The sequence below is a fragment of the Filicampus tigris genome, chromosome 8, assembly GCF_054856515.1.
Source record: "Filicampus tigris isolate MCC_2025a chromosome 8, RoL_Ftig_1.0, whole genome shotgun sequence".
NCBI lineage: Eukaryota > Metazoa > Chordata > Actinopteri > Syngnathiformes > Syngnathidae > Filicampus > Filicampus tigris.
The window spans coordinates 19352439-19379497 of NC_141224.1; the positions used below are offsets into that span (position 1 = coordinate 19352439).

The window sequence follows — 27059 nt, forward strand, 5'->3', positions numbered from 1 at the left end:
TTAATCAAAATAGGAATACGTAATAGACAAATAATATGTATAAGAAGGGTACATTAAATGATGCATTGGCGGTACACAAAGAACGTCTTCGTCTTCTATTAAATATATTTGCATTTCACATTTAAATCATTTATGTTTCTTGACCCTTAAATAATTTATGTTTCTCGACCCATACCTTCCAAACCTTATCACTGTGGTTTAACAATTAAAGACCGTTTCAATGGTAACAGGTAACAGCACGCGAACAGCTGACCGAGAGGCGGAAACACGTGACACGAGCCACATTGGGCTCCAAATTTGAAAACGTGGCAAGCTGCTACCAGAGTTGCGATGTTTGCCAAAATGTACTAGACTGCAACTAAGGCACACGGTGGCAACAGAGGTCCGAACTAGCCCGGCCCCGTACCTCTATGGTAATTTAGGGTAAGTGTCTTATTATTATTGACTGTTATAAAAGTCCCTCTAGGTCAACATTTTACCCCCCGTTTGGCCTGATTTAAATATGTACTGTAATTGCATCCATCCAGCCAGCCATTATCCATACCGCTTATTAAACAAAAAAATGACCGGTACAGAAAATGGATGCAAACAGAATGAGCACAATGAAATAGCTTTGTAGCAGTGTTTATTAACTACATCAGTTGCATAAAATGTCGTGACAAGCTGCTCTCGTCTGGCAGGTTTAGCGTCAACAGCTCGCCAAACGGCGATGGACAGGCTTGTCCAGGCGTTGTCCAGGCGACGCCAATGAAGCACCTGAGGGTGTTTGGCGGTTTAATTAGCTCACTTGGCTCCACATAGTATGAGCACGTTTGGGATTTTCGGCTGAAATTTAAGGATGAACCTAAACGCGCTTTACAAGTCAACTCATTTTGACATTTTTAAGATGATGAATACATCTGTCAAACTGTTCAATAACTGAACGCTTCTTGCGCAACTTGGCTGTAAGCAACTGCACGGCGAAACTCAGGTGTTTGAGCCATGAATCAACCAATACATACTGTATCCTACTATCCTGGTTCTATTACAACTGATATTTAAACAGTCCTCTTCATCATGCTATTCACATTTTGACATTATCAGACTAAGACAACTCAGTATAATTGACGGACAGCACTTTGCCATTGCGAGGCTTCAAACAGAATGTTCTCCGAGGGAAGTTGCCACTGAGTTTAGAATGTCATCAGCAGGTTAGAAGAGAGCGACTGAAATAATCACAGTACAACAGCACAGAAGTGGATGTCCTGGGGACATCAGTGGACAACACTTGTCAATTTTGCTGTTCAGCTTCTTGTTGGAGAAAAAGTACTGACACAATAAACAGTTGGTCATGTGTATTCAAAGATTTGGTGAAATTAAATTTACCTGTAGATTATAGTAAATTTTAGCTTCTACCGGATATTTCATTTGAAAGGTGAATGTGCCTAACTTTTTTTTTTTAAGAATTGTATAATTGACAATGTATTTCTTTATCACCTTGATCTTAATGATTTGAAGTGTCTTGCAATAACGGGGATGTGACTGCTGAGTCAATCATGCTACTGTTCATGTTGGTTGGTTGCTGTTTTTAAAAACAAAACTTGAACAAATTGTGCTGGTTGTTTTATACTTATAGGATTATAGTGTCGTCTCAGTCCAAATTCTTATTTGATTCAAAATGTTGGCCCTTAGATGGAAAACCCCCCACTCCTCTTCGTTTAACTAAACAGTAGGTGGTCCACTATACAGTAGGTGGTCAACAGAAAATGATGCAAACCACATTCGACTACCATGAACATGAAACTTTATTCACAGGGGGATGCTAATAGTTTCCTTTGTCAAACAAATACATACGAAAACACACACACAGTCTTGGTATCACCACCTTGCTAATGCTGCATTCCAAACTGGGAAGTTGAGTATCCCTGTGCAGGATAAGTGCGTCTGGTCATTAAAAACGCAGCACACATTGATATACTGTACCCCACTTACACTGAGATGAAATAATTTCATTTATAATCCTGCATGTAAAGAGGCCCAAGTAAACAAGTACAACTTATCACAAAATGTTCTGCATGTATTCTTTCAATTCTTCAAAGCAAACATCAGAATTGTATCTTGAGTTTTTTTGTAAAGTTAAGTAAAAGTGAGGGAGGCTACATAAAAAAAAAAAGCTTGTTTGCAGGATAGTGACTATTTTTCAGCATATCTGGATTAATGTACCTTAACTGTACATGTTGAGCTTGTGAGACAATATTTTTTTTTGCTTCTTAATGTAACTTATTAAAGTGGAAGTCAACACCTAAAATCTTTGCAATAATATGTTCTGTGCACGTTCACTAGTAAAAGCACAGAATTCTGATCAATGTTGCGTTTGTGGAATATGAGTTAAGCAGCAAAATCCACCCGTTTTTAGCCATCTCAGGGGTCGGCCATTTTGTCACTTCTGTCGGCTCACCTGTTTTCTGAAGCTCAGCCATGATTGGTTGTTACCTCAGCCCTGAGCAACTGTGATGTCATTTTCAGTAGACAGCAAGTGGCAAAATGACAGAACGGGTGGATTTTACTGCCTAACTCATATTCCACAAATGCAAAATCAAACCGAATGGCATGTTTCGACTACTAACATATTGTAAAGAAAATGTTTGTGTTGACTTCCTCTTTAAAGACAGACCTCAGTATGATAACAGAATTTATGAAGGAATCCAGCATGTTTAGATTTCTTCTCAGTTTATATTTGATGTAAACTCTCACATTATTTTTTTTTAAAAAACTTTTTGAGTTTGATCCTATTCCTAACCTTTCACTCGACAGTCAAGCTATAGCGGTGTGTGCATGCCTCACACGGCTTGGAGTTGTTTGAATTTCTATTTTGTCATCTGCAGGCCTCTGTGGGAGTGCTACTGTTTGGGCAAACCGGAGGTCAAAAATGCAGTGTACGCCTGAGTCCAACGTCCACCATGACAGCTGCAATGGCCAGCAGTGTTTTGACAGTGGCTACTCGGGTTTATTCCACAGTCCACAGAGCATCAGTGGATTTGACTCTTGCAGATCTTTGCCTTCAGTAGACTTGAGTGACACACCCAAAGAGAATGTCAGACTTGCTGTCACCCCTCAGGAAAGAAACAGTATCACATCTTTGCACAAAGGCACCAGGGGGATTCAGCGATCGTCCACTTTGAGCTGGTGTGAAACTCCCAAAGCATGCAAGAGCTGTGTCTCACTGCGGCATAGACTTGCTCTGCGCAATGCCGCGAGAGATGTCAAAAGTGCCAACACAACATCCCCATGTAGCAGAACGACGGAGTCCACAATTGGGTCCGACCAGCGTCTCGGTGTCTCCTATGACTCTCTTGACACCACACCGCAGGCTTTGACTTTAAGCGCTTTAAAATTGGAGCAGGATTTGCCGTTATGTGGTCGGAAACGTCGACTGCTCTTCTCTCAGGTAAGGACCTCCACTCTTGAGGATGGTACCCTATACTTGGGTGACAGCAACAGTTTGGAGAGACGAATTTCACTCTTGGATGATTTCAGTCAGCACTTTCATGCCTCTGATCAACTTGACGTAGAAGCACCGTGTTTAAGCAAATTCCTGCCGGGCTCATCCACGGAAAACTCTCCATCCCCAGTCATCAACCTGACAAGTGACTTGTGTGAATCATCCAATGTCTTCTACACGCCGTCATCCACATACACACCTAAACATAGCAGGTATGTGTTGTCTTTGACCCGTTCAAAAATAAACTAAACTGACGTACGTTGTCTGTACTTGAGTTGTCAGCTATATTTTTGTTTACTTGTCAACCAAGCAATTTGAGAGCATGTCTGAACCCTGCTGCAGGTGTGAGGACAGTGGCTTCAGCTCCCTCGATAAATCCCAAGATTCTTCTGTCGACCATGATGGCTCCTTCCAAGAGTTGCTGCTTTCTGCCTCAAAAGGAAACTCCGAAACCCCCAATCCGACAGATACAAAGCGGCGTTCCCGTTTGCAACGACAGCACAGACTTTCCACTCTAAAGGAAGGGGGCTCATTGTCTGACGAAGACCCGTCCGACAGAAAGCATCAACATATTCAGTGCCGCGGCAGCACAGATAATGAGGTTTTCATCCGGGATACCCCTCGCAGGGTTCTTTCTCTGAAATGTATCAACACAACCGCCGATGGCCTGGCGTTGACGAAACAAGGTTATGCAACTCCTCTAAGTGAGACCACAGCCAAGTTTGGCAGCATCACGCCTTCGAGTAGCACATCCGGCAGTTCCAATGTAACCCCCTTGAGGACAACCACGCCCAAGCTGTCATTGACACCTGCTTTACAGCTGATCCATACTTTGTGTGAGCAGAAGGCCCAGATGTTTGCTGGCCACAGTCCAAGTCTAAAAGAGGAGCTGAGGGCCACAGCAGCTCTTGCCGAGACACCCGTCATGCTCAGGACAACTATGCCGTTGGCGGGGCTGATTGGCCGCAAGGTGGGCCTGGGGAAGGTGGACATATTAACGGAGCTGAGGAAGAGGAACCTCAGGCACATCCTGGCTCTCATATTCAGCCACCTGTCCGCTGAGTGCGTCCACAGGTTAGAACTTGACGTTCCCACTTAGAGAGAATCCCATTGGGGAAATTTTTGTAGCTGCTGTGATTTGACTTTTACATTGTATTGCAGGCATATTTCAGATTGTTTTTCTTTCAAACTTGACATTTCGGTTATTTCAGTGTATTGCCCACTGTGTTCATAGACCAGGGGTCTCACATCTAATTTATGTGGGGTCCACTGGAGATAGGGTGGGTGTGTCTGGGCCGCATCATGTATTCCTAGTTTAGAACATTAATGGTTCTTCAGAACGTGAACAAGATCGGTGACCCCAGTCCTCTCTGTCATCCCTTTGGTACTTTGCTCACCCCTAAACATGTCTACTTGAGTGACGATGTCTGATTTCTAGAGCACCGCATTTTCCTCTGTGCATTTGAGACATGTTGGGAGCCCCTGTGCTCAACAACAACAAGAATTACCTCCTGTTCTTCTTGAAATTGGCCAGCTTTTCTCTTCACGGCAGGTTTTAAAAAGAAATTACTGGAACTGGGTGACTGGATAACTTTGTCCTTCCACTTGGTGTCACTTCACCATTACATTTCGCTGATAACTATCATGAGCCATCGTGATTCAAAACAAAAAATGTCCAGGGCAATGACATGGCAGAAAAGGTGGGGGCCACACTAACAAACTTTGATGTCAAGTAGTGAGCCACAAAATCTCATCCTGCGGGTCACAAATGGCCGATGGGCTACAAGTTGGAGTCCCCTGCCATAAATATTTCAGGTCACAATTGTCTTTTTCAGATGTTAGGTTTTTGAAATGGACCGATTCTTGCTCAAATAGCTGCATGTTTTTTTTCCCTGTTAAAACTTTGCGGCATTCTTGCTTAATATTGCAGTATGACATTTAGTAAAACGTACTGATTCATGCATTTGTTTTTGCAGGTGTGGTCAGGTGTCTAAAGACTGGAATGAAATAATCCAGCAGGACAAGCAAGCTCGCCTGAAGAGAGAAGTATACCGGAGTGAAGTAGAAGCTGCTCTAGAGGTAGCGGAACAGTAAAAGCAATATGAGATGCTTCCACAACGAATGTTTTATTTAGCAGGATTTCCCAAAATTAAAACGTTTGTGTGAAAGGGGAATTCAAGTCAAAAATGTTCTATGTGCCCCCACTCAGCTGAACACGACATTCTGATTTAATATTGCGTTGGTGGAATAAGAATTGAACAGCAAATTCCACCTGTTTTTATGAATCTCAGGGGGCGGCCATTTTGTCTCTTGCTGTCAACTTAAAATGGCATTGGATTTTACTGTAATTATATTATGTCATATTCCATAAATGCAACATTAATCAGAGTACAGTGTTTTGACTAGTGAGCCCACACAGAACATGTAAAGAAAACTTGACTTGATGTCTACTTTAAGGAAGACTGATGAAAAGGAACCAAGTGACTTGTTTTTATTTCTTTTTTTTTTGAGGGAATCTTTGAATATTTTACTTTATCTCAGTTCATAATTTATGACTCTTAATCAGGAAATACATCCACATCTACAGAAGGTCTGCGCTGTACCATTCTATCAACTAAATGTGTTTACATTAAATAACTGCCTCGGCACAAGAGTTCAAAACTATTGTGTCAGTCTCATGCCAATATTTATTCCTTAGCCTACTACCTTTTTATTTTTTTATTTTTTTAAATCTTTAATTTTCAGCTTAGTGGCACCGCCCATTTTGCCGATGCTGAAACAAGATTGGTCCTGCTTAAAAGGTCACCCCTCAAAACCGTACAGGCCCAGTCGAGAACGTCCAGTTACCGCACCCCGCAGTCCGGAACCAGCACTTTAACCCCTTTGCAATACAGCACTTTATCTTTGGGCAGCAGCAGCAAAGGGGACATGTTCATAGAGGTACGTTTCTTCATTTTGTTGTTGTGTGGCTTTTGAGATTTTATTTTTCAATATACTTGGAAGTGTGAGTATGCATAAACAAATCAGGTGCCTGCCAGTGCAATGTGAAATTTATTCATGTAAAAAAATTATTACAATGCCCTGCTCCTTTCAGGTTGCCAAAACCCTCTTCAACGACGAATGCCTCAGACATTGCCCTCGCTGTCAGCATCCTGCAAAGTGTCAAATTGTCAAAGGCGAAGGTGTTTGCACCAGAGCTGATTGTGCGTTCGAGTTTTGCACAGCATGTTTGTGTGCTTTCCATGGCTCCAAAGAATGTGGCAGCAAGTCTGTAGGCCGTCGCAAGAAAGACGCGTTACTTCCAGGAAGTGCCCAGAGTAAGCGAAACATTAGGAGACTATGAACACACGATGCAATGAAGTGCATTCCTCGCTGCTGTTCTCGTTTTTTTTTTTTTTATGTATTTTTGCCACTCATTAGTGAAGAGTAGATTGGATTAAACAAAGTCCTGTTGCTAGGAGTATATGAGCAACCTGTCTACCAGTCATTGTCTTGTCAGTGTGTTCCATTTTTTTTCTTGCAAAATTAGTATTTTAAATCACGAATCTTGTAAAATCTTAACTCGGATACCAATCAGTGGTTGATGTACTTTTCCATATGCATTGAATTATGCTTTGATTCTTTTTGTACTGTTTTTAATAAATCGCATTTTTTAAATGAAAAACAACCCGTCCTCCTTTATGTTTATGATTGATTACCTAGTACGACCTGGTCTGTTTATGTATATGTAAATGTTTGGTGACATCTAGTGGTCATTTAACGCCAAAGCCATTTCCCGCCTCGCTTCCTGCTAAAATAATTTAAGGATAAATCCAATACTTTTGGGAAGGCGCCTCGACTCACAAACATTGGAGTAAAAAAAAATCTTGCCATAATAAGGTGTGGATAAGTTTATGAACTCCGCAACGAGACTAAACACTCTTTCCCATTGCTCTCGTGTTTTGTTCAACCTTTATCACCTTCCACCACCACCCATTGTGAAAAGTGAGTCCACTTCCATAGCAACCTACAGTGTGTAGTTACATAAAGCTTTGTGACCTGATTTTCCAGAAGTAGCCTATTGCAAAGGATCTTTTTTTTCTTTTGAAGCACTCGTCATGCATGGTGAAATTTCAACAGGTAAGATTTTTCTTTCGAAACTTTACTTTAGGAATTTGTCACATTTAAAACTTTATTCAATGTTTTCCCCTCTGCAGAGCTTCCTCGCCTTACTATTCACAATTTTGTGAGTACAAGTTCCAAGATTAATTTGACTAGTTCATTCACAATTTACAAAAAATACAGTATAGTAGTCTAATGTGCTCTGCTCTTTCACCTGCATGCAGGAGAACTTCCTGACCTCTGATCATCTGTTAGTTCACATGTTGAATGAATTTTTAAGTCTGCCGGTAAAATCACATTATGCATTATTCATATTCAAATCAAACATTTTCACTCTCAATAGTTGAGCAATGCCTTGTATCTTTTGTCAGTGTTTCCCACAGGCTTTGCTGTACAATCAGGAGACGGATCAGTTTGAGGTGCCGAGCAACGCTGCAGAGTTCACCTTCAACAAAATCAAATCAGCACTAGAACACGGCAAATCACAGCTCCTTTATAAGGATGTCAAAGCACTGGCCAAAACCGCTTTGGTGGACAACAGTTACATTGTCTCAGTAAGTAAAGTATGCTTCACATTTGCATAGCAAGAGAGAAGATAAAGCAAATAATGAAGTTACCTTCTTGATAGACAAATGTCTGTTTTTTTTTTTTTAATTTTTGTTTTTTTTAAAAAATAAACTCTCCCTTATATTGTAGTGTCTGGACAGAAAACAGGGGATTCAGTGGATCATAAAGGAAAGACTGACATTTTTTCTTCAAAGTAGCTACTACCATGAGTACAGGTACTCGGCATGATATGAGAACATCAGTATACATTTGGGCAGTGCAACACAAGTTCACATCTTAATTTATTAAAAAAACAATCCCAGCAATTTCTATCATTGTTCTTATGGCTTAAGGTGTATGTTTTTTTTTTTTTTTAAATGCGTTTCATACATCTTGCGTAACAAGATACAGTGTGGATCTTTCTTAACCATTTGTAATGTGTCATTTATGTTAACTGTGTTTTTGAGTGTATTCTATTTCATGGTGTTTTGTAGACTATCCAAGTTGTTGTTTCAGTGGGCACGAAATGTAAACGTCCTCAGGAGAGCATGCGACTCTCGTCTTGCCACGGCCATGCTTGGTGACAAAGAAAATGGCAAAGCAGGATTTTGTGCTCACAAGAACAAATCATCCAAACAAGGTTTATGATTATATTTTTTACTTTTGCCAGTCAATATATGCTCACCAGCCGCAACGATGACCTAAGATCCATATCCTGCATTATTAGTAATAATCAACAGTATGATGGAGTGCAGTTCTACAACACTGCCAAATACAAAACACAATAAGAAGCATAATACATTTGATACCTCTCCAACAGTCAATCAAACCTGAATGTTGTAATTTTTGTACAGGCAAACATTCTAATACAACAGTTGTATGTACCTCACTGAATTGTCCATAATGAGCACTGTACTGTATGTTCTGATACTAATGATATTTCATCACTGTAAAGGTTGCGTGAGTATACATCAGCCAGTGTGTACATCTTCCGGCCATAGCGCACAACTCCACCGAAATGTCAGTGAATCATCCAGACGTTCTTCCAACTGTTCCAAGCCGTCTACCGCTTCCTCCACGTCTTCCACTTCCTTTCCGCCAAATATGAATGCCGCTGACATCAACATCCAAGCAGCACCTCAAGAGAAGCGACAACATGAAGAGGCCTCGGAAGTATATTTGCAAGACCTGGCTGCCCAAGTGGTTCAACAGGTGGTTGACGATGCTGTATTCCTGTTGACTGCACCGAGCCAGGAAAACACAAGTGGCCTCACAGGCTACACCAAAACAGATAACAACTGCAAGTGTGTAGATTGGCAATGTTCGCTTGATGAGAACACTAAAGACCACTGTGAAGAATGTTGTCGGGGCAATGAAATGCTTGATGAGGATAAGAGCAAAATGTCAGCGCGGAGTCTGAGCTCAGATTTGGAAACAGTGCTGGGTGTTTGCTGCCATGGTACCTGTCACCTAGGCAACCAACCAGGCATGGATGACTTCAAGGAGTTTTTGTGTGGCACAACAGGAGGCAGGTTGTTAAATTTGTGGATGGACATAGAGAGACTGAAAACTATGAACAGAGAGCGGGAGAACAGGTGATTATGCCATTACTGCTTTGTGTTATGGATCTTTGTTTGCATTCTATAAGTAATTTGGCAAAACGTGCCAGTGTGTTTTAAATGCAATTTGTGATTTGTACCAGCTTTTTGGCTTTAATGAGGAGCCGCTACCTGCTAAGCAGCAGTCAGAACAGTCTACACTTGCAGCTGCTCTGCAGGTTGGGGCTGACTACCTCCCCCTGCTGGACAAAAGAGAGACTGTGCTCAATACAGCCCAACCTCATGGAGTCAATCGCCTCTTACTGGTGATATTTTTGTAATGCAAAGGTGTTTATTCCATGCTTCTCCGAGTTCTGATTGTATTTTAACCCCATTTACTATTTACCACTTGCCGTCCCCACAGGGTTCCTCGTTATTGGACTTCCCAGCATGTCCAAGTCGACCTCGATTATTTTGACATGCAGCCGTGTAGAGAGCATTGTGCTCGCCCTCATTTGGCTTCAATGACCCCTCGTTCTCTTTATCTTGAACCCTCGCTTCAGGATCCCTACCATGCACAGGTAAGAGAACTAGGATATGATACAACTGGCTATGGTTGCTCAATTTGATATTCTGCACAAAGAGAATTTTACTGAAATTACTGACTTTCATGAGCAGTTTCGCCCAAGCAGAAGTCGTTCACTAGGCCACACAAGACTGGAAAAGGTTCTGCAAGCACTATTTGTCGACCCTGATGCTGGCTCGTACTTCACTCGTTTCTGTGAGCAGTCTGGAAATCAGGTAGAATGAGAGTGAGGGTTTTGCACCCCAAAGGGTGGATTGCCGTACGTTTACATATCACCTTTATTTTAATGACACCGATATCCCAATTGTGTTTCTGAACAATATTTCTTTGCTCCTCCGTTTCCTGAAAGTTATGGGAGAATGCAGTTTATTTTTGGAATGACCTCCAGCATTACCATGAGCTCTTCTACCAGGACGGACTGGACCCCTACAGAGTACAGAGAATAGCTCAGGTATATAAACACACAAACGGGGTACATTAGACAGTCGAATTAAAACTGGCCTGCCAAATTACAAAGATGTAAAAAAGAAAAGCATTCTTTGAGGCTCACCTAGCATTATACGTATATTTACCCCTTGTGCCCCCCTGAAATGTACTCCTTACCTACCTTTTCGTTACATTTGTGCCAAAAACACAATACAAAATCATCGTAGAGCAACATTTTTTTTCTGCCTTTTTTTATGAATTTGATTTTCTCAAAACGAATTAAATGAACATTATATTTGGTGAATTTTAACAGTTTAAACGCCAGTTTTATGATTTGCGTTATTGTTTTTTTGGTGGCACGGTGGACAGCTGCTTAACACGTCCACACCACAGTTCAGAGGTCGTGGGTTCAAATGTGCTGCAGCCTTCCTATGTTGTAGTTTGCATGTTCTACCGGTGCTTGCATGTTTTTTCTACCCCAAAAAATGCATGTTAGTTTTTTAATCGAAGATTCAAAATTGTTCTTGGTCATGAATGTGAATGGTGGTTGTTTGTCTATACATGTATGTTCCCAGAGATTGGCTGGTGACCAGTTCAGGGTAGCAATTTTATTTATATTGCATTTCATACACAGGGAAACTTATTGTGCGTCACGCAACCAAAAGCCCAATATCTGAAAGCATTAACAAATACAACACTGAAGACATTTGTAGCGAAGAGAGAATTGATGGATGAATTTCGCGTTTTGTAAATAGTGTCAGGAATGTTTATTATTAACATTATTATTAGTAGTTGTCTGTGTGTTAGGTGTTATTTGCTACTTTTGTTCATACCGTGAGTGAGGTTATAGTGTTTTGTTTAGTGACCACCAATGTTCTCCTCTAATTTTCCATGCGTTTGAGCATTCACGCAAACTCCCTGAGCATTCATTCCTTGGACTCCGGTGAGCAACATCAGACATGCACATGATGGCCAAACCAGCGTCACACCTGTCCATACCTGAGAACATAACATGTTACATGATGTCGGTATGTTCCAAAAAGGTCAAACCACCTACAGTATATCGAAACAAAGCATATCATTGGATAGAGATTTTTGACATGAATTAGCCCGAGTTGGTGTGGGGTCTGGGGTGTTGCCGCGTCCTGGTCCAAAGTGGCCGGCGGTTGGGGACCCCTGGCATATAGCACCCGAGATGAGGTCAAATTGACCAAGTGGGCTTCTTGGAGCAAGGTCTATGTGACGGTGACGGCTTGGTGTAAATTTCAGTCTGAAATGCTTTCACACTTTAACCTTTTGAGGTCTTTTTTGATGCATTTTTCTTCCCGCTTCGTGCCAACCACATGTCCCAAAATCAACTTTTCAATTTCTTTGTATGAGACAAATATGAAAATACAAAATGCCAATACAGCTCGGATTAGAATTTTGTGAATGCGTTGTACACATTTGCCGTGCACTGAGAGGGTGAGAGCCTTGCGCAATTACGCATGCGCACAGCTTAGAGGGCACGTTGGTGACCGCCCTGTTTTCCACTTTACTGGAAACAGCAGGTCGTTTGTAATGAATCGCTAGAATTAGTTCATAGAAAAATGCTGTTCACTGGATCGCTCAGCACTATGTCGTTCAACCCTAAGTTTACATTGACTCTGCAACATATTCCTCGAGTGAGAGATGGTGCACCACCCTGCATCTCTTCTATAAGGGGGCGACTTCACAACGGGGTGCAAATCCCCCAACAACCACTAATGATTGATGTGATGTTATGCCATTACACAATAGAAAACCATTTCACATAACATTTTTTTGTGTTTAATTTTGGGGCACATTGCCGTCTGTCTGTAATCCCTGTGCTGCCTCACATAATGCAAATGGTAGAAACCACCACTGAGGTTCAGCCTCCAATTTGATGACTGACTCACTCTGCCTCCTCAGCACAAGGATGACAAGCTTTCTGCTTTCCAGAATATGTGGCACAAGTGGTTGCTATTTGTGGTCGTTTGTAAGTGGTAAGCACTTAGAGCTGTAAGAAGTGGGCCCGCCAGTGGCTACTTGTCCTATTCTTCAATTGAATCATTGTCTCAGCCTTCAATGCTTTTGTGCTGCTCACTGCTGCGGGACCGACAAGGACATTCGGTGGCAGAGAAAGCACCCCCATCTGCTGCTGCCGTGGTGGCACCAACACTGCCATTCCTGCCACCAGCGACCAGAAGAACATTTCTCTTCATGTTCCTGATGTCCTCACCGATTCCCTTTTGTTGTTGACGTTTTCCAAATGGTTGCAGATTGTGTAGCAATGTTCACATTGCTGAATCAGATGTCGAAATGAAAATGATTTCTCACACAGGCAAACAAATCAGTCTTGGGGCCGCCTGCTAGCCACTCCATTATAAAACTGTCAAAAGTGAGTCGGCCTACAATAGGGAAATGGTTCACTCTGGGGAAAATTACTAAAATGGCAAATATCACTAATTTGTTGTCTAAATGCAATGCAAGATTTTATACTGTAATGATAGAGCGATTAAAAACTGGTTTTAATGGCAGTTAATGAGACATTTTTGACCACAAGGGTGTCCAGAGGGAATCTATGGAACTAAAGTACTAATGCAGTTAAATCAACTTTTTTTGCTAATGTTTGATTTATTCAAGATCCTTATCACCACCTAAGCCACATCACATCGATATGTGTACTGGTAAATAGAAAGTCATTAATTTTTAGTACTTCATGGAAAAAAATAGAAATGGAGTTGTTTTTTTTGATGATTGATAACGAGACTACACTTACATATTCACAAAACGGTGCCCCGGTGTATTTTAGTGTAAATATGATTTAATACTGACTTTTAAACTTTGTTGGGATGTTTAAAGTGTCTTGATTTCAATATCTTCCCTTTTGTAAATGTTCAGGTCCTCTACTCCACATACCTCCATAGCTCTGCCAGCAGGAGCATTATTGGCCTGAAGGAGGAGACCAAGAAGGAGGTGTATAACCAGCTGATGCCTGCCTTTGAGGAGCTCTTTGATCAAGTTGAGGACCACATCTTGAACGTCCTCACGGAGGCTTGGACAGTGCTTGTTGACCGGGACAAAAAATCCTTCCTGCAGGTTAGCACGGTTAATGATATCGTTGTTTTTCATGACGATGTGAAAATATCAAAGTGTTGGACAGTATTTCAAATAGCAGATACCTCAGCTCCTCAATAACTTACACGACGATGTCATCTTAATAAATATGTATAAAGTGTAGAACTTTCTGTTCATAAGGGTTGTCTGTACGTGCGCAGGTGTGTTTGTACGAGGATGTACGTTCTGTCAACACTTGGCAATACAGAGAGCTCCAGAGCTTGTACGCAGAATCCAACCAGAACGTCAACCAGGTCAGTAAGGTATCTGAGCCAAAAAGAACAAATATTACTCATGCAGAACTGGCTTTTAACGTGAAACTCATGCCTGTTTCCTTGTGGGCCAGCATTTGTATGTCTGTTGAAACTTTTACTGCTGTTACGAAGAAGAAATGATCATGTGACTGAGCTTTGCCCACAGTTGGCACAGTGCAATAAAGACAAAATGACATTTTTATTTCTTCTTTGTCCTGTAGGAAACAAGTAGATATTTTTCTTCTAATAGCTTATCTTAATTGCCGTGTAGTCTACTTTAATTCCACTGTTTTAAAATTGCATTTCATAAACATGAAATGTGTCAATAAGATGCTGCAGTTAATGCATGGATACTACCCACGTTGATACTGTATAGATTTTTGATACAAACCAGTTTAAAAAAAATATTTCTGCCATGCAGTCAATTTTAAAACAGTATTTAATTCATTTGTAAATAGTTGTAAATGTCTGTCAAATGTAATAAAAGTAAATTCAAGGTGGAGGACATTTCAATGCCAGACGTTGCAATGAATGCAAACACTAACAAAACATTGTCTGATCATTTCCGTGTGCAGCATAATTGAACAAGCACTGACACCATCACTAAACAGTAATGTTTAATCCGAACACAATCCTGGCGGGTCTACTAATATTACAGACTATCGTTTTATGTCCCCTAAATAGGTGCAGCATCATATGACATCTCCATCTAATACTTCATCTCGGCTCTTCTCTCAGGGCCACCCGGCCCTTGACTCTTGGGCCAATGTGCCACCACAGTACCAAGGTTACCGCCTAGGCTCCTTATTTCGCCACCATCACGCAATCTGGCACTTTATGTCTTTCCTCCGAAATAAAGATGCCAGGTGAGTCACTGTTTTCATTTTGGACTGATGTCAAGTGTGTGTGTGTAAATCTCTCTATCTGTATTTCTTTCTCTCTCTCTCTCGATCTCTCTCTATATCTCTCTATCTCTATCTAGCTAGCTAGCTATCTCCGTGTGGGCGTGATGTGTGCTGTTATAGCATTTCTGTTTTTGTCATGTCAACAAGATAATATAATTTCTTCTTTAACTTATCTTGGCGCACAAATGTGCTGTAAATAGACTTGTTTTTCTTGGTAATGCCCTCCTGTGTGAATTTTTGTTTGATATCAAAACGTCATGTGTTTGAAATGTTTCTTGTCAGTATCCACCTGGAATGCTGGCTGGACCTGGAGCAGTACAGGAGGACTCCTCAGAGGAGCGAGGCATTGAGACAGGACCGATCTTCTCACATTGCAAAAAAATATCTCAACACAAACTACTTCTTTAGCTCGCACAGCCCAGCCACTGAAGAGCAGCAGAAAAATGTACGTTGGAAAAACTCAGCACATTGAATTCTAGTCATGTAAAATTTGAATTACAGTATTGTCAAGATCGTGGGAAAGTACTATAGGCACAGTATGACCACTCTGTCTGTGACATGACGATCCAGATTTCGCGGGTGAGCTCCTGCCGAGGCTTCAAATCAGATCGAATAAACGGAGACCTCTGCAGGTCTCAGACAATTTTCTACCTCTTCTCTTCTGCTCTTATGTGGATATGCTGCTGACAGTTCTGACAGGGTGTTACTGGAGGATAAGAGAATAACGGACATGGTTAGAATTAAAATGAGGTGGGTTTGAGGTTTGTGGTTTGGATCCGCAATACAAGAGCAGACCTAGTAGGAGAAAATCTCTTGTCTAAAGTTAGTTTTTTTTTAGATTGAAACAAACTGCAGGGGGGCATACTGTGCAATGGGATTGTCCACTTTGATTTTGTAGATCAAGGGACTAGGGTTTATTATTGAAGTCAGTGGCTAAACACAACTAGAGAAATTGTTCCCTCAAGCAAGATGCTGTCAAAGATTGCTCAAGGGCACCGTCTGGTTGCAAAGCCTCAAGATCTTACGGACGAGCTATTGTTATTATCCATCCATCCATTTATCTAAACCACTTAACCTCACGAGGTTCGGGCCTGCTGGAGCCTATCCCAGCAGTAGGCGGGGTACGCCCGGAACTGGTTGTCAGCAAATCGCAGGGTACAGATATTATTATTATTAATAATAATAATAATAATACATTTTATTGGTATAGAGCTGTAAAAAAACACTCAAAGGTACTTTACATGGTAAGAAAAAAGACAATAAAAAAACAGATCAACAAATGGGACATAAAACAAAATCAGAATAGACAATGGTAGTATTATCTATATGGGTACATTAGTGTGCAGAAAATTATGACAAACAGATGATTGTGTGTTATAGGTTAAAAGCAGATTTGAACGCGTGGGTTTTTAGTGCCATTTTGAAAGAGGGGTGTGTGTGTGAATGTGTCTGATGGGATGAGGGAGAGAGTTCCAGAGGGAGGGGGCGGCGATAGTCTGGTGCCTAGTTCTGATGGGAGGGGTGAGGAGTTTTGCATGGGAAGATTTAAAATTACAGATGGGGGTGTGATGGTGAAAGGTCAGTGAGGTAGGAGGGGGCGAAGTTGTGGAGGGCCTTGAAGGTGATGAGAAGAATTTTGAACTGTTGTATGGGGAGCCAGTGTAGGTGTTGGAGGACTTGGGTGATGGTGCGGGACTAGGTGAGGACATTACTCTTATACCGGAGAGTAATGTACTGAGTTCAGAGGGGGTAATCAGGGAGAAATGGGTGAGTAACTGGTGGGTTAAAGGAGGAATGACAGATTGTGCGTTGGGGGTGGAGGAGGTGGAAGTGCCCACTTGGTTATAGATGTTGTTGATTTTTACCTGGACGAATGAGAGAAAGGAGTTGCATTTGTCAGCTGAGAAGGAATGGGGAGTGGTGTCCATGGGTTTGAGGAGCTTGTTAATTGTGGAGATGAGGGTCTTGGGGTTGTTGTTGGAGTCGGAGTGGATGAAGCTGGAGTAGTAGGTGGAGCGTGCAGTGATGAGGGCGTCTCTATATTGTTCAATTATACGGTGTGAACTGGGAGTCAGGTTTTGTTGGCGAGTCATTCCAGTTGACCATTCCATTCAATTCATTCAGTTCCATTTGTGGTTAGCATTACTGATGCTAGGTTGTGAGTCCAAATGCAGATATAAGAAAATATACTGTTAATATTAAAAAAAAAACAAAAACGGTCATACCTGTGTTAAATGCAAATCCCTCTGGTACTTTTTGATAATGAATGTGTAAAATTTCACAAATGTATTTTGGCCTAGTTTTTCTTATACGACAAATACCTTTTTAAGGATATTTGGGAGACCTACGTATTTTCAATTTCAATTTTAATAGGAAGAGCCTGATAAATGAGGACTGAAAGCAGACAAAGGAGATGAAGAGAATAAGTGGATTGTGTGAATGATATTGAGAATAGCATGAGTCAGACATTTTCAGTCTGGTTTCCCAAAATTCCCACAGTGGGAAGCTTTAATCTGACTAGACCCGCTGCCTCATGTTACTCATGTGGATTTAATGACATATACACTCATCCGCCTACGACGTGGCTTTCCTGTGTCTGACTGTGGTTTTTGAAAGTCTTGTATGTGCGTGTGTGTGCAGATATTGCACCTGGCAGGTGGACTGAAGCTTCTGAAACTCGAGTGTCTCTCAAAGCCAGTTACTGTGGAGATCCAGGACATCATCAGATGTCACATTGAGAAAAAATGGCTGCCTCAGTTTCTGGTCACAGCAGAGTTCACAGAACGACGGAAACGCAAGCCAAAGGTACAGTACACATCAAGACTTTACACCAATTTTAAAACTACTGATATTGTAATACTAATTCTTGACAAAGCTCAAAGGGCAAATTCCATAATTGCATCTGTGACTTTTTTTTCCCTCTAAACTGGTGGCCTTAGGCAGGCCAAGTGATGTCACCAAAAATTGATCTGAGGTGTGGTAGCAGACACATTGAAGCTGACATCTCCAATCCAAACAACACACTAATTTGAAACAGATTGTAGTGTGGCTGAGCATGTGTGGTCATGTTGGCAAGAGCTTAGTAGAAAAAAACCCAACAAAAAAACAAGAGATTGTAATCGACAAAGTCTACAGTTGCAAATAGATTAAAACTCAAAATGCTACCGGTATTAGTTAGTGTCAAGTTTGCCAGAAGTTGTCTTAGGCCTTTTGGCAATGTTACCGACAGACACCAACAACCACCATACCCCTGCAATAATATGTGGTGGAACCACTAAAATAATTAAAAATCCCAGAGTCTTAGCAACATGGCAACCGACGACTATTTACTTACTCAATGAATAATGGACTCATCACTTCTGCTTTCAGTGTTCGGTGGCATATCAACTTCAGGTCAGCATGTAAACTCAAAACCGAGTTGACTGACGCTGAACATAGAAGCATGAATTGAAAAAAGTTTTGATTCACAAGCCAATTGAGTTAATGTTTAACTAATCACCCAGGAACTAATTTGCTAGCACACTCACCGGTAATCGTGTTTAGGGTCGTGAGCAGTTGGAGCCTCTCCTTATTTGACCTTAGTTGAAAGGCTGACTGGACTCTGGACTGGTTGCCAGTCAATCACATCTTACCTGAATATAAAACAGCTCAAAAGAGACAGTTTGCAACTTGTTAGTTCAAATTATTTTCGGGGCCGGAACCTCCGAAACCGAAACCCATAACCTCTGCACTGTGAGGCGGACGTGATAACCATTAGTTCACCGTGCCCTTCACACTTCACAAGATAAAGCTACCACAAAGTCATTGTTTGATTTGTCTCGCTCTAGCTGCATTCTTATACACTTCACAAGTATACTGTAATTAATTCAATAGTTAGCAAAACAATAATGTCAATTCTGGGTACATTTTTAATTAGCAGTGAAATGAGCATAGAAAATACATTATTTTCTCATTATCATCCAACATGGATCTCTTTCAAAGTTTAAAAACTTGTATTCGATTTTGCAGGATGGTTTAACATGAGCGATGAGGGACTTAAATCAACCCAAACATATTTTTTTCCAGAATATGTTCCCAGCAGGCCCACTAGTTGAAACACGGCATTCTGATTAATATTGTGTTTGTGGAATAAGAGTTAAGCAGTAAAATTCACCCGTTTTTAGTCATCTCTGGGGGCGGCCATTTTGTCAAATCTGTCGAAAATTATATCACAGTTGCTCAGGGCTCAGGGAATGACCAGACACAGCTCGTCTGTTTTCTAAAGCTGAGCCGTGATTGGTCGTTACCTGAGCCCTGGGTAGTTGTGATGTCATTTTCAGTCGACAGAAGTGACAAAATGGCCACCCCCAGAGATGGCTAAAAATGGGTCGATTAACGCTTATTCCACAAAAGCAATATTTATCAGAATGCCAGCATAGAACATATCCTTGAAAAAGATGTTTGGGTTGATTTCCACTTCAAGGACTGTTTTTATTTCAAACCAGTAAATGGAAAGCCAGATTTTTCCAAGGTGCTGAGATCACGCATTCCATATTAGCTTCATTTTAACATTGAAGACAATTGATTAGTTTGATAGTGCCATCCTGTTTTGAGGCCATACATGTTGCTAATTCGCCAAGTCATTTATTGTATACTAACTCATCCGTTTAGTGAGCAAGATTTCAGGCAATTGCTGAATGGTATTCAGCCTTGACTTCCTCTTCATAAACCATGCGGCTTTTGCCACTTTTTACCCTATGGCCTTGAGATAAGACGTCAAGTTCACATGAGCAGCTCTGCTACATGTGAGAAACCACAACATGGCATCACTACTCTGTCTCAAGTTGCCTCATCAGGTAACACACAGACCACAGATTCTGCTACTTTGACTCATTATGCTATCAAGTTGACATAGTTCAGTCACATGGATCCTCTCATTAGGTAGAAGGGGAAGTTGTGGTAGTTAAGGAGTAGAGGAGAAAGAGTAGAAAGGTGCAATTGACGGCACTTCGACAACCCGAGTCCCAAGAAGACAGGTCATCTGTGTTCATGTTGATCATTTTTACTTGGTGTCTCATCTGTCACAGGGCAGCTCTCAACGACAAAAGACAAGAAAAGAAGGCCGGAAGGTGAGGCGACACCCACAGTGTTAGAACGGAGGGACATGAAGCAGTTCCTGGCCTGCAAACATGTGTGATTTACTTCACCACTTGGCTTCCAGCGCTGGCTTTGTCAAACTCCATTTTGGCCCGGCGGGTTAATTTTCCCAAATGGGATCCAGAATAAATAAGATTAAAGCATCAGCCTAACTAACGTTGCTTTAATAGTGTTTTCATGCAGCTCTGTTGTCATCCCGACTGCTCAGCGGCATGTCACAGATATAAAACATGAGCATTGGAAGTGGCCTGATTACAGGACCGAGTTTTCATACATGATTGTGACTTTGATCTTTATGAGCATGATGTCATCACTCCAAAAGAGCAACTTCTCCAAGCAACAGTATCATTATTTTAATTTTGGGTGAGCTCATGGCTCCCGCAACATTGTTACTGTTGTTGTTGATGTTCCGCCACAAGAAGAGGTGATGATGCCATTTATTGACTGGTGGGGACACTTCCGCAGCATCCTTAAAAGCTGCTCATGCTTCCCCACAGACTCAGGACTTGTGGATGAGTTCATCCAAGGAGATCCTTCTTTTTCGACGGCTTCTCCTCAACCCTGCCTCCTGTTTGCACTTCCAGCACTTTGTTTCTGCCAAGGGTGACTTCCTGGAGAATGATGTGCTTTTTTGGCTGGAGGTGCAGAGGTACAAGGTACAACAATACAGTGCTGTAAAAGGGCCGCAAAACACTTTTCACATGGCGTTAGTAGACAGTAGGCAAAAAGTCCAGGCCACCAGTAGCTTCGTGGTTTTAATGAATAACAGGAGACATATTGGCATGGTAAAACAGTGAAGATTAGAACAGGTCCTGGTGCTAGCATCTTAGGTTCCATTATATAGCTTCTGAGAGGCAACTTCCTGCAAGATTATATGCTCTATGACGGGCCAACTAGACTGTAGTGCGAATGGACGTTACACTAAATATTGGTCACTTAATTGTTTTATAATTGTCTTTAAACTGAAAGTTAACCCAAACATATTTTTTTCCAGAATATGTTCTGTGCAGGCCCACTAATTGAAACAAGATATTCTGACTAATATTGCCTTCGTGTAATATGAGTTGAGCAGCAAAATCCACCTGTTTTCAACCATCTCAGGGGGCGGCCATTTTGTCACTTTTGTCGACTGCAGATGAAATCACGGTTGATCAAGGCTCAGACAATGACCAATCATGGCTCAGCTTCAGAAAACAGGTGAGCCGTGATTGGTTGTTATCTGAGCCCTGAGCATCTGTGATATCATTTTCAGTCGACAGAAGTGACAAAATGGCCGCCGTCTGAGATGGCTAAAAACAGGTGGATTTGTCATATTCCACAAACGCAATATTTATCAGAATGCCTTGTTTCAACTAGTGGGATTGTATAGAACATATTCTTGAAAAAAAATATGTTTGGGTTGACTCTTCAATTTGTTTTAACTGTGTTCTGATGAAGGGGCTAATGATTAACTAAATATGGCCATAGCATTGCTATCTTTTTATGGCACTAGCATTGCCAGCGTGCCCCAAAAACGTTACATTTTTGCACAGTACTGTAAATTGATTTTGGCGATAGGATCTTCATCAATGAAGATGACACAGAGGCCTCGTTTTGATCCTCCCAATAGGACCTGTGTCATTCTCACAGTGGCGAGGCCACAATTCAACAGAAGATCTCCACAATCATCAAGTGTTTCATCAAGTCATCCACACCCCCAGCCCTGCAGATAGACATCCCTCTGGAACAGGCGCAGCACATTGTGGAGCAACGCCACCAACTGGGTCCTTACATCTTCAGAGAGGCACAGGTAAGAAAGTGTCAACCTGTCACATCACGGGTTGTTGGATCGTTCACTACCTGTTTGCATTGTGCTGTGAATTGGTATTTGCTCTCTTCCTGATTTCAGATTTTTTTTGTTTTTTGGGAGGGGGGAGTATATTGAATCACACGTTCAATTTTCACATTATCAAACCAATTTTTAGTACCTCACAAAGACAACCCAAGTAAATATAGAACACGACCTCTAAATTGTGATTTTATTTGTTATGGGACAAAAAAAACCAACTATTGCTATTGTAAAAAGTAATTGCCCCGTGAACCTAATAACTGGTTGTGCCATTCTTGAAATCATTAACTGAAATCAAGCATTTGCGATAAGTGAGTTGTCTTACAGGGCGGCACGGGATAGGCTCCAGCACGCCCGCGACCCTTTTGAGGATAAGCGGTATCGATAATGGATGGATGGGATGGAGTTGTCTAATAAATCTTGAAAGTTGTTTTAATTCACTCACATTGTAAGGTTTTTTCTTTAAGGTCCAGAGTAGGGCTGATAAAAGAAAAAAAAAAAAACGTTGACCAACTCGTTTGTGTCGACCAATTTTGTATGCCTCAAAACTGTTAATTAATTATTATTATTTGGCCGTTTACTGAAATGCCTCTGTGGTTCTTACCCAGTACCGCAGCTCTCGCTGAACAGGATAAAGCCTCCTCACAGTTTGTACTTGTCCTTATCTCTATTTAAACGGGGAGCAAAGCATGATCTTTAACTCATTTCCTAGCCAGTATTCTCCGGGTAATCAATGGAATAATCGCCAGCATTTGTGACAGCCCTAGTCCATATAGCACAGTATCTCAATAGGATTATTATAGTATCACTTGGATACTGTCAAATTTACTGTTACAAAGCTTGACGGCACGAACTGATGGCTGGCTCATTTGCCTGCAGGATTTTCTAGTAAAGAAACCCAAGACCATCATACTGCCACCATCATCTTTGACTGTTGGCATGCTGTTCTTTTGACACCAGATGTAATGGGCCGCACATCTTCTAAAAAGTTAAACTTCTGTCCTTGCTCTACAGAATATTTCTCTGGGGATCCTCTAGACGTATCTTGGCAAATGTGAGGCGTTCCTTCGTGATTTTGTCAGCAGTCATTTTCAACTTGGAACTCCTGGTCGGGCTGGGGGACCATCCTGGGTGTGCGTGGTATCCTCTTGCCCGAGTAGCCAAGGGACGGGCAACCTGGCTTGTGCTTCCCTTTCAGAAGTGTGAAGTAGACTCCTCCTAGAATTATTGTGCATTGTCAGCAACTCCGGACACCAGATGACTATGCTGCGGTCAGACCGAATGCAAGTTGAGTGTTTCTCGCAGCGTGATTACATATAAAGTCAATGCAGTTCGCGCGAATCACAACTCAAACTTTTAACGGAGAGGAGGGGAAGGGACAATTTTTCCACATAGGGATAACACATGTAGTTTTGTATTTTTTCCACCTTAAAGCGACAATCAACCCAAACATATTTTTTTTCCCCATAATATGTTCTAAGCAGGCCCACGACTCTAAAACACGGCATCCTGTTTAACATTGCATTTGTGGAATATGAGAAATCCACCCCTTTTTAGCTATCTCAGGGGGCGGCCATTTTGTCACTTCTGTCGACTGACGATGAAATGGAAGTTGCTCAGTGCTCAGATAACAACCAGTCACGGCTCACCGGTTTTCTGAAGCTCAGCCATGATTGGTCGTTATCTGAGCCTTGAGTAACTTCAATGTCCATCTTCAGTCGACAGAAGTGACAAAAATGGCTGGCCCCATGAGATGGTTAAAAGTGGGCACTTATATTCCATAAAGGCAATATTAATCAGAATGCTGTATTTCAACTCGTGGGCCTGCATAGAACATATTCTGGACAAAAATATGTTTGGGTTGACTTCCGCTTTAATAAACAAAATCACCATTAGAAAGTGTGTTACGTATTTACTTGGGTTGCCTTTGATCAGAAACATTTCCAGTAAGCGTGATATGAACAAGTTGGAATTCAGGAAGGGAGCACACACTTTTTCACGCCACTGTATGCGTGTCCTCTATTTGTAGATGTCGGTGTTCAGTGAGTTGTTCCGGTTTTGGCCCAAGTTTCAGGATCTTAGGAGCAGTGTACATGAAGGTCAGTTACTGGAAATGCTACTGGACGAACGTGTGAAACACAAAGCCAGAGTGCGGAGACAAAGGAGGAAGGAGGAGGAACGGGACGAGAGGAGAGCTCAGGTACGCTAAATGATGATGAGTTCTCGTCGGTTACTTTGCGATCAAAGTTCTTCTTCCTTCTCTTTGTATAGGAAGATGTCAGGCGGCCATCTTACAGTTCTAGTGAGGATGAAGACATGAAAAAAGATGATGAGGGAGTCGAAGACAGGAGAGGTGAAAATAGAGCATCAAAGACACAGAGCGGCAGGATGCTGTTTTCCCCAAAGCCAGTAAGATCATCAACTCAGAGGGAAAATCAATTAAATCCTATAAACTAAATTCGGTTCAAAGCACAGAAGCTATGTCATTCTTATGGCAACATAATTCCATTGGAGATGTCATGTTTCCCCAGTTGTCGTGGTCCTACTCCAAATACATGGCAGCTCTGAAGAGAGAGGAGGCGCTGCCAAAGAGACATAGTCAGAAAGAAGCATCCTTCTCCACATACTCTGGTACAAAACACTCCATAATCACACTTTGACTTCATCTCTGCTACTGGATAGAAATGTCTTATTTAAAAGCCTGAGTGGCTGTCAAGCGACGACCTCTACACGCCAATGTCATGCCATGGTGTAGAACTCGAGTCAAAACATTTGCCTGAGAAAAATAAATGTTCTGCTTAGCAATCATCAACATTCTTATAAAAAAAAAAAAGCCAAAAGGTGGAGGGAGCTGTACACCACGACTCAACGCGTCTGTCTCCACAGCGTCCTCTGACGGCAGTGTAAGGTCAACAGGAAGTAAGCACGGCCACCAGCAGACCTCACGGCGCTCCTCCAAATCACACATGAATCAATATCAATAATGTGACAGGAAGTAAGCACAAATATCGTTTCCAAACATGGGGTGCTGTGGTTACCCAAATGCGTACTAAGGTGAGGGGCACACCTGTGTATGTGTCCCTAAATACATTATAATGACGACTGAATGTTGACATGATATCAGTTGATGAAAAAAATGGATCAGCGCTAGCAGCCTTTTTTTTTTCTTCACCTATGAAGGTCATTTTTACGTGAATGGTGTTTCCACGTTACAAACATCGCATTAAATAGTAAATTATTTTTACACACACAAAGACACACAACTTCAATATTTATGTATTTTTTATTATAAAAAAAATCTCTAAATATAATTTGAGAGGCATAGTACTGAAATCTTAAACACTATAAAAGGCAAAAACATGAGGGTTTGGCATCAGTGTACAGTGACAAAGTACAGTGTTACTATGAAACATGTTACATCATATAATAACACCATTTGGTTGGCAGCTGATGTTTGTGGCTTCATTCAACATTATATAATTCCTTTTTCTCTTTTATGGACTACCGTATTTTCTGGACTATAAACCGCAACCACTATTTAAAAAAAAAAAAAGAAAAAAGAATGAAACAATGTTGATGCATTTTGAACTGTAAATGCACATGTATATAATTGAATAGATTATTTCCTAAGAGTGCCTTTTAACACGGCAGCGACTTCGCTGATTAAAAAGGAAAATGACTCTAGTTTGTCAGTCAACGTCCCTTTATTGCTCTACTTCTGCAGACCACCCAATGCATTGCCTAGTGCTTAACGTAATGCATAGCGCCCTCGCCTGTTGACCTCCTCCACCTGCAGTCACATCCTCATAATGGCAATTAGACCTGTTAGACCGCTCCTAGCGGTGGAAGAAAAATCCACAGAAAAGCCACACGGTTCAAAACCTAGGAAAAAGGTTGCGGCTTACAGTCTGGAAAATATGATATATGTGTACCATGTACTTTACATCTTGACTCTGTCTTCACAAGTTAAACTCTTTCGCACCTATGAATCGGAGTTCTGGTATCTGCTTTATGTGTCTCATGTTTACATTAGTAGAAAATAGTGATTCATGAAGGCCATTTTTTGTTTTCACACTTGAGTTGATACTCTTCTAAAAATGTTCCTTTTGGGCATATTTAGCATTAATGGGTCGGTTCAAAAGTGCAGCTGATCGATATTAGTGGAATCCGATTCGTAAGGCTTTATCCTTGACCATGGTGAACTTGCTTACAAATACCTTGGCGAATGCCGGATCAACCAGGTAGCGGTATGACTTGGTGACAGTGGGCGGCGGCTCAGCGAGCGTCACTGAAGACTGCAGCTGCGCCGATGAAGCAGAGGGAGGGAAATAGTGGGAGGTTCGCTTCACGTAGTCCACCAAGCGCTGATACTGCTGCTCCGACAGACGCTCTCGCACACCTTCGCCCTGGGGGAGGACATCACGATTGCAATCATGAACTTTGGCCTTCTAGCACCTCAACTTACGCCAAAAGAATATAACTGAATGCTGCTTCCACTCCGGAGCGGCAAAATTAAACTAAAGTGTTGCATTTCTTGAGACACAGGCAAGCCACAAGACATTGGCTGTGTTTGGAATCACTCGCTATCCATTTTATAGTTGCCCGATATCGACAGTTTTCCAGTGACATCACACAGCGCCATACTGGAAGGTTGTTTTGGTGTTTGAAAAGAGTCCTCCCGATTTCAAGCACCAACATGTCGGACAAACAAATACCGATTACGGGATGGGAAAACTATCTGTTGCGACTTTCCCATTTTGTCATGCTGTTTGACTGTGTCATGAGTGTAGGTCACCCTTGATACGGTACCCTCAATGTGTCCCATAAGTGGTGCGAAAATATCTAGAATATAAGAAAAGCAGGGATGGGCAACTGGCGGTGGCCTGCGCCCACACTACGAGTGGCCCCTCGATTTCTCATCTGTTCTCGAGTTTCTTTGGTTCGCGGCATTTAAATGCAGATTTTTCAGATCTTCTGGCCGACTTCATTTTGTCAGACAGCTTCTATCTAATCAGGCTTGGGTGTGGTCAGTGAAAATGAACTGAAACACGTGATTAGCCACAGTAAATTCATGATTGAACAAGGGAGGGCAAATACTTTTCCACACAGGGTCAAGTTAGCTTTGAATCCTTTTTTTC

At 41.6% G+C, this 27059-nt stretch overlaps 3 protein-coding genes across 8 annotated transcripts in view; 2 read left to right on the forward strand and 1 right to left on the reverse strand.

Annotated features, from left to right (window-relative positions):
- The first annotated feature begins 219 nt into the window (after nt 1-219).
- On the forward strand, nt 220-7138 carry fbxo43 (F-box protein 43). 2 transcript variants are annotated; one of them, XM_086039370.1, is made up of 6 exons: nt 220-423; nt 2865-3693; nt 3824-4555; nt 5458-5560; nt 6227-6421; nt 6576-7138. In XM_086039370.1, exons 2-6 carry the CDS (start codon nt 2909-2911, stop codon nt 6822-6824), a joined length of 2064 nt encoding a protein of 687 aa, XP_085895496.1. In that variant the 5' UTR covers nt 220-423; nt 2865-2908; the 3' UTR covers nt 6825-7138. The 2 variants fall into 2 exon arrangements, with proteins under 2 accessions (XP_085895496.1, XP_085895497.1); XM_086039371.1 differs by lacking the exon at nt 220-423 and having other exon boundaries at nt 3253-3427; nt 3612-3693.
- A 350-nt stretch (nt 7139-7488) lies between these two features.
- rgs22 (regulator of G protein signaling 22) lies at nt 7489-25367 on the forward strand. Of its 2 annotated transcripts, XM_086037281.1 has the most exons (23): nt 7489-7600; nt 7678-7706; nt 7807-7869; nt 7954-8136; nt 8279-8364; nt 8623-8768; nt 9084-9723; nt 9831-9992; nt 10091-10247; nt 10345-10467; nt 10602-10703; nt 13583-13780; nt 13960-14052; nt 14737-14918; nt 15240-15402; nt 17598-17762; nt 20024-20065; nt 20591-20749; nt 21703-21882; nt 23951-24121; nt 24193-24330; nt 24453-24552; nt 24808-25367. In XM_086037281.1, the coding sequence occupies exons 1-23, from the start codon at nt 7579-7581 to the stop codon at nt 24903-24905; spliced, it is 3402 nt and encodes a 1133-aa protein (XP_085893407.1). In that variant the 5' UTR covers nt 7489-7578; the 3' UTR covers nt 24906-25367. The 2 variants fall into 2 exon arrangements, with proteins under 2 accessions (XP_085893407.1, XP_085893408.1); XM_086037282.1 differs by lacking the exons at nt 23951-24121; nt 24193-24330; nt 24453-24552; nt 24808-25367 and adding an exon at nt 22936-23350.
- The window catches only part of vps13b (vacuolar protein sorting 13 homolog B), a 333295-nt gene continuing 331421 nt past the window's right edge, over nt 25186-27059 (reverse strand). For all 4 annotated transcript variants that reach the window (XM_086037277.1, XM_086037279.1, XM_086037278.1 and 1 more), the window contains one exon: nt 25186-26327. In XM_086037277.1, the coding sequence (XP_085893403.1) occupies nt 26079-26327 (249 nt within the window). In that variant the 3' untranslated portion in view covers nt 25186-26078. The remainder of the gene's footprint in view (nt 26328-27059) is intronic.

Excerpts from the sequence above, each read along its gene's own strand:
- fbxo43 (XM_086039370.1), top strand. The coding sequence starts at position 2,909 with ATGCAGTGTACGCCTGAGTCCAACGTCCACCATGACAGCTGCAATGGC. Across the intron at positions 5,561-6,226 it reads AAGTAGAAGCTGCTCTAGAG|CTTAGTGGCACCGCCCATTT; the intron begins GTAGCGGAACAG and ends TTTAATTTTCAG. Across the intron at positions 6,422-6,575 it reads AAGGGGACATGTTCATAGAG|GTTGCCAAAACCCTCTTCAA; the intron begins GTACGTTTCTTC and ends TGCTCCTTTCAG.
- rgs22 (XM_086037281.1), top strand. The coding sequence starts at position 7,579 with ATGCATGGTGAAATTTCAACAG. Across the intron at positions 7,870-7,953 it reads ATGAATTTTTAAGTCTGCCG|TGTTTCCCACAGGCTTTGCT; the intron begins GTAAAATCACAT and ends ATCTTTTGTCAG. Across the intron at positions 8,769-9,083 it reads GAACAAATCATCCAAACAAG|GTTGCGTGAGTATACATCAG; the intron begins GTTTATGATTAT and ends ATCACTGTAAAG.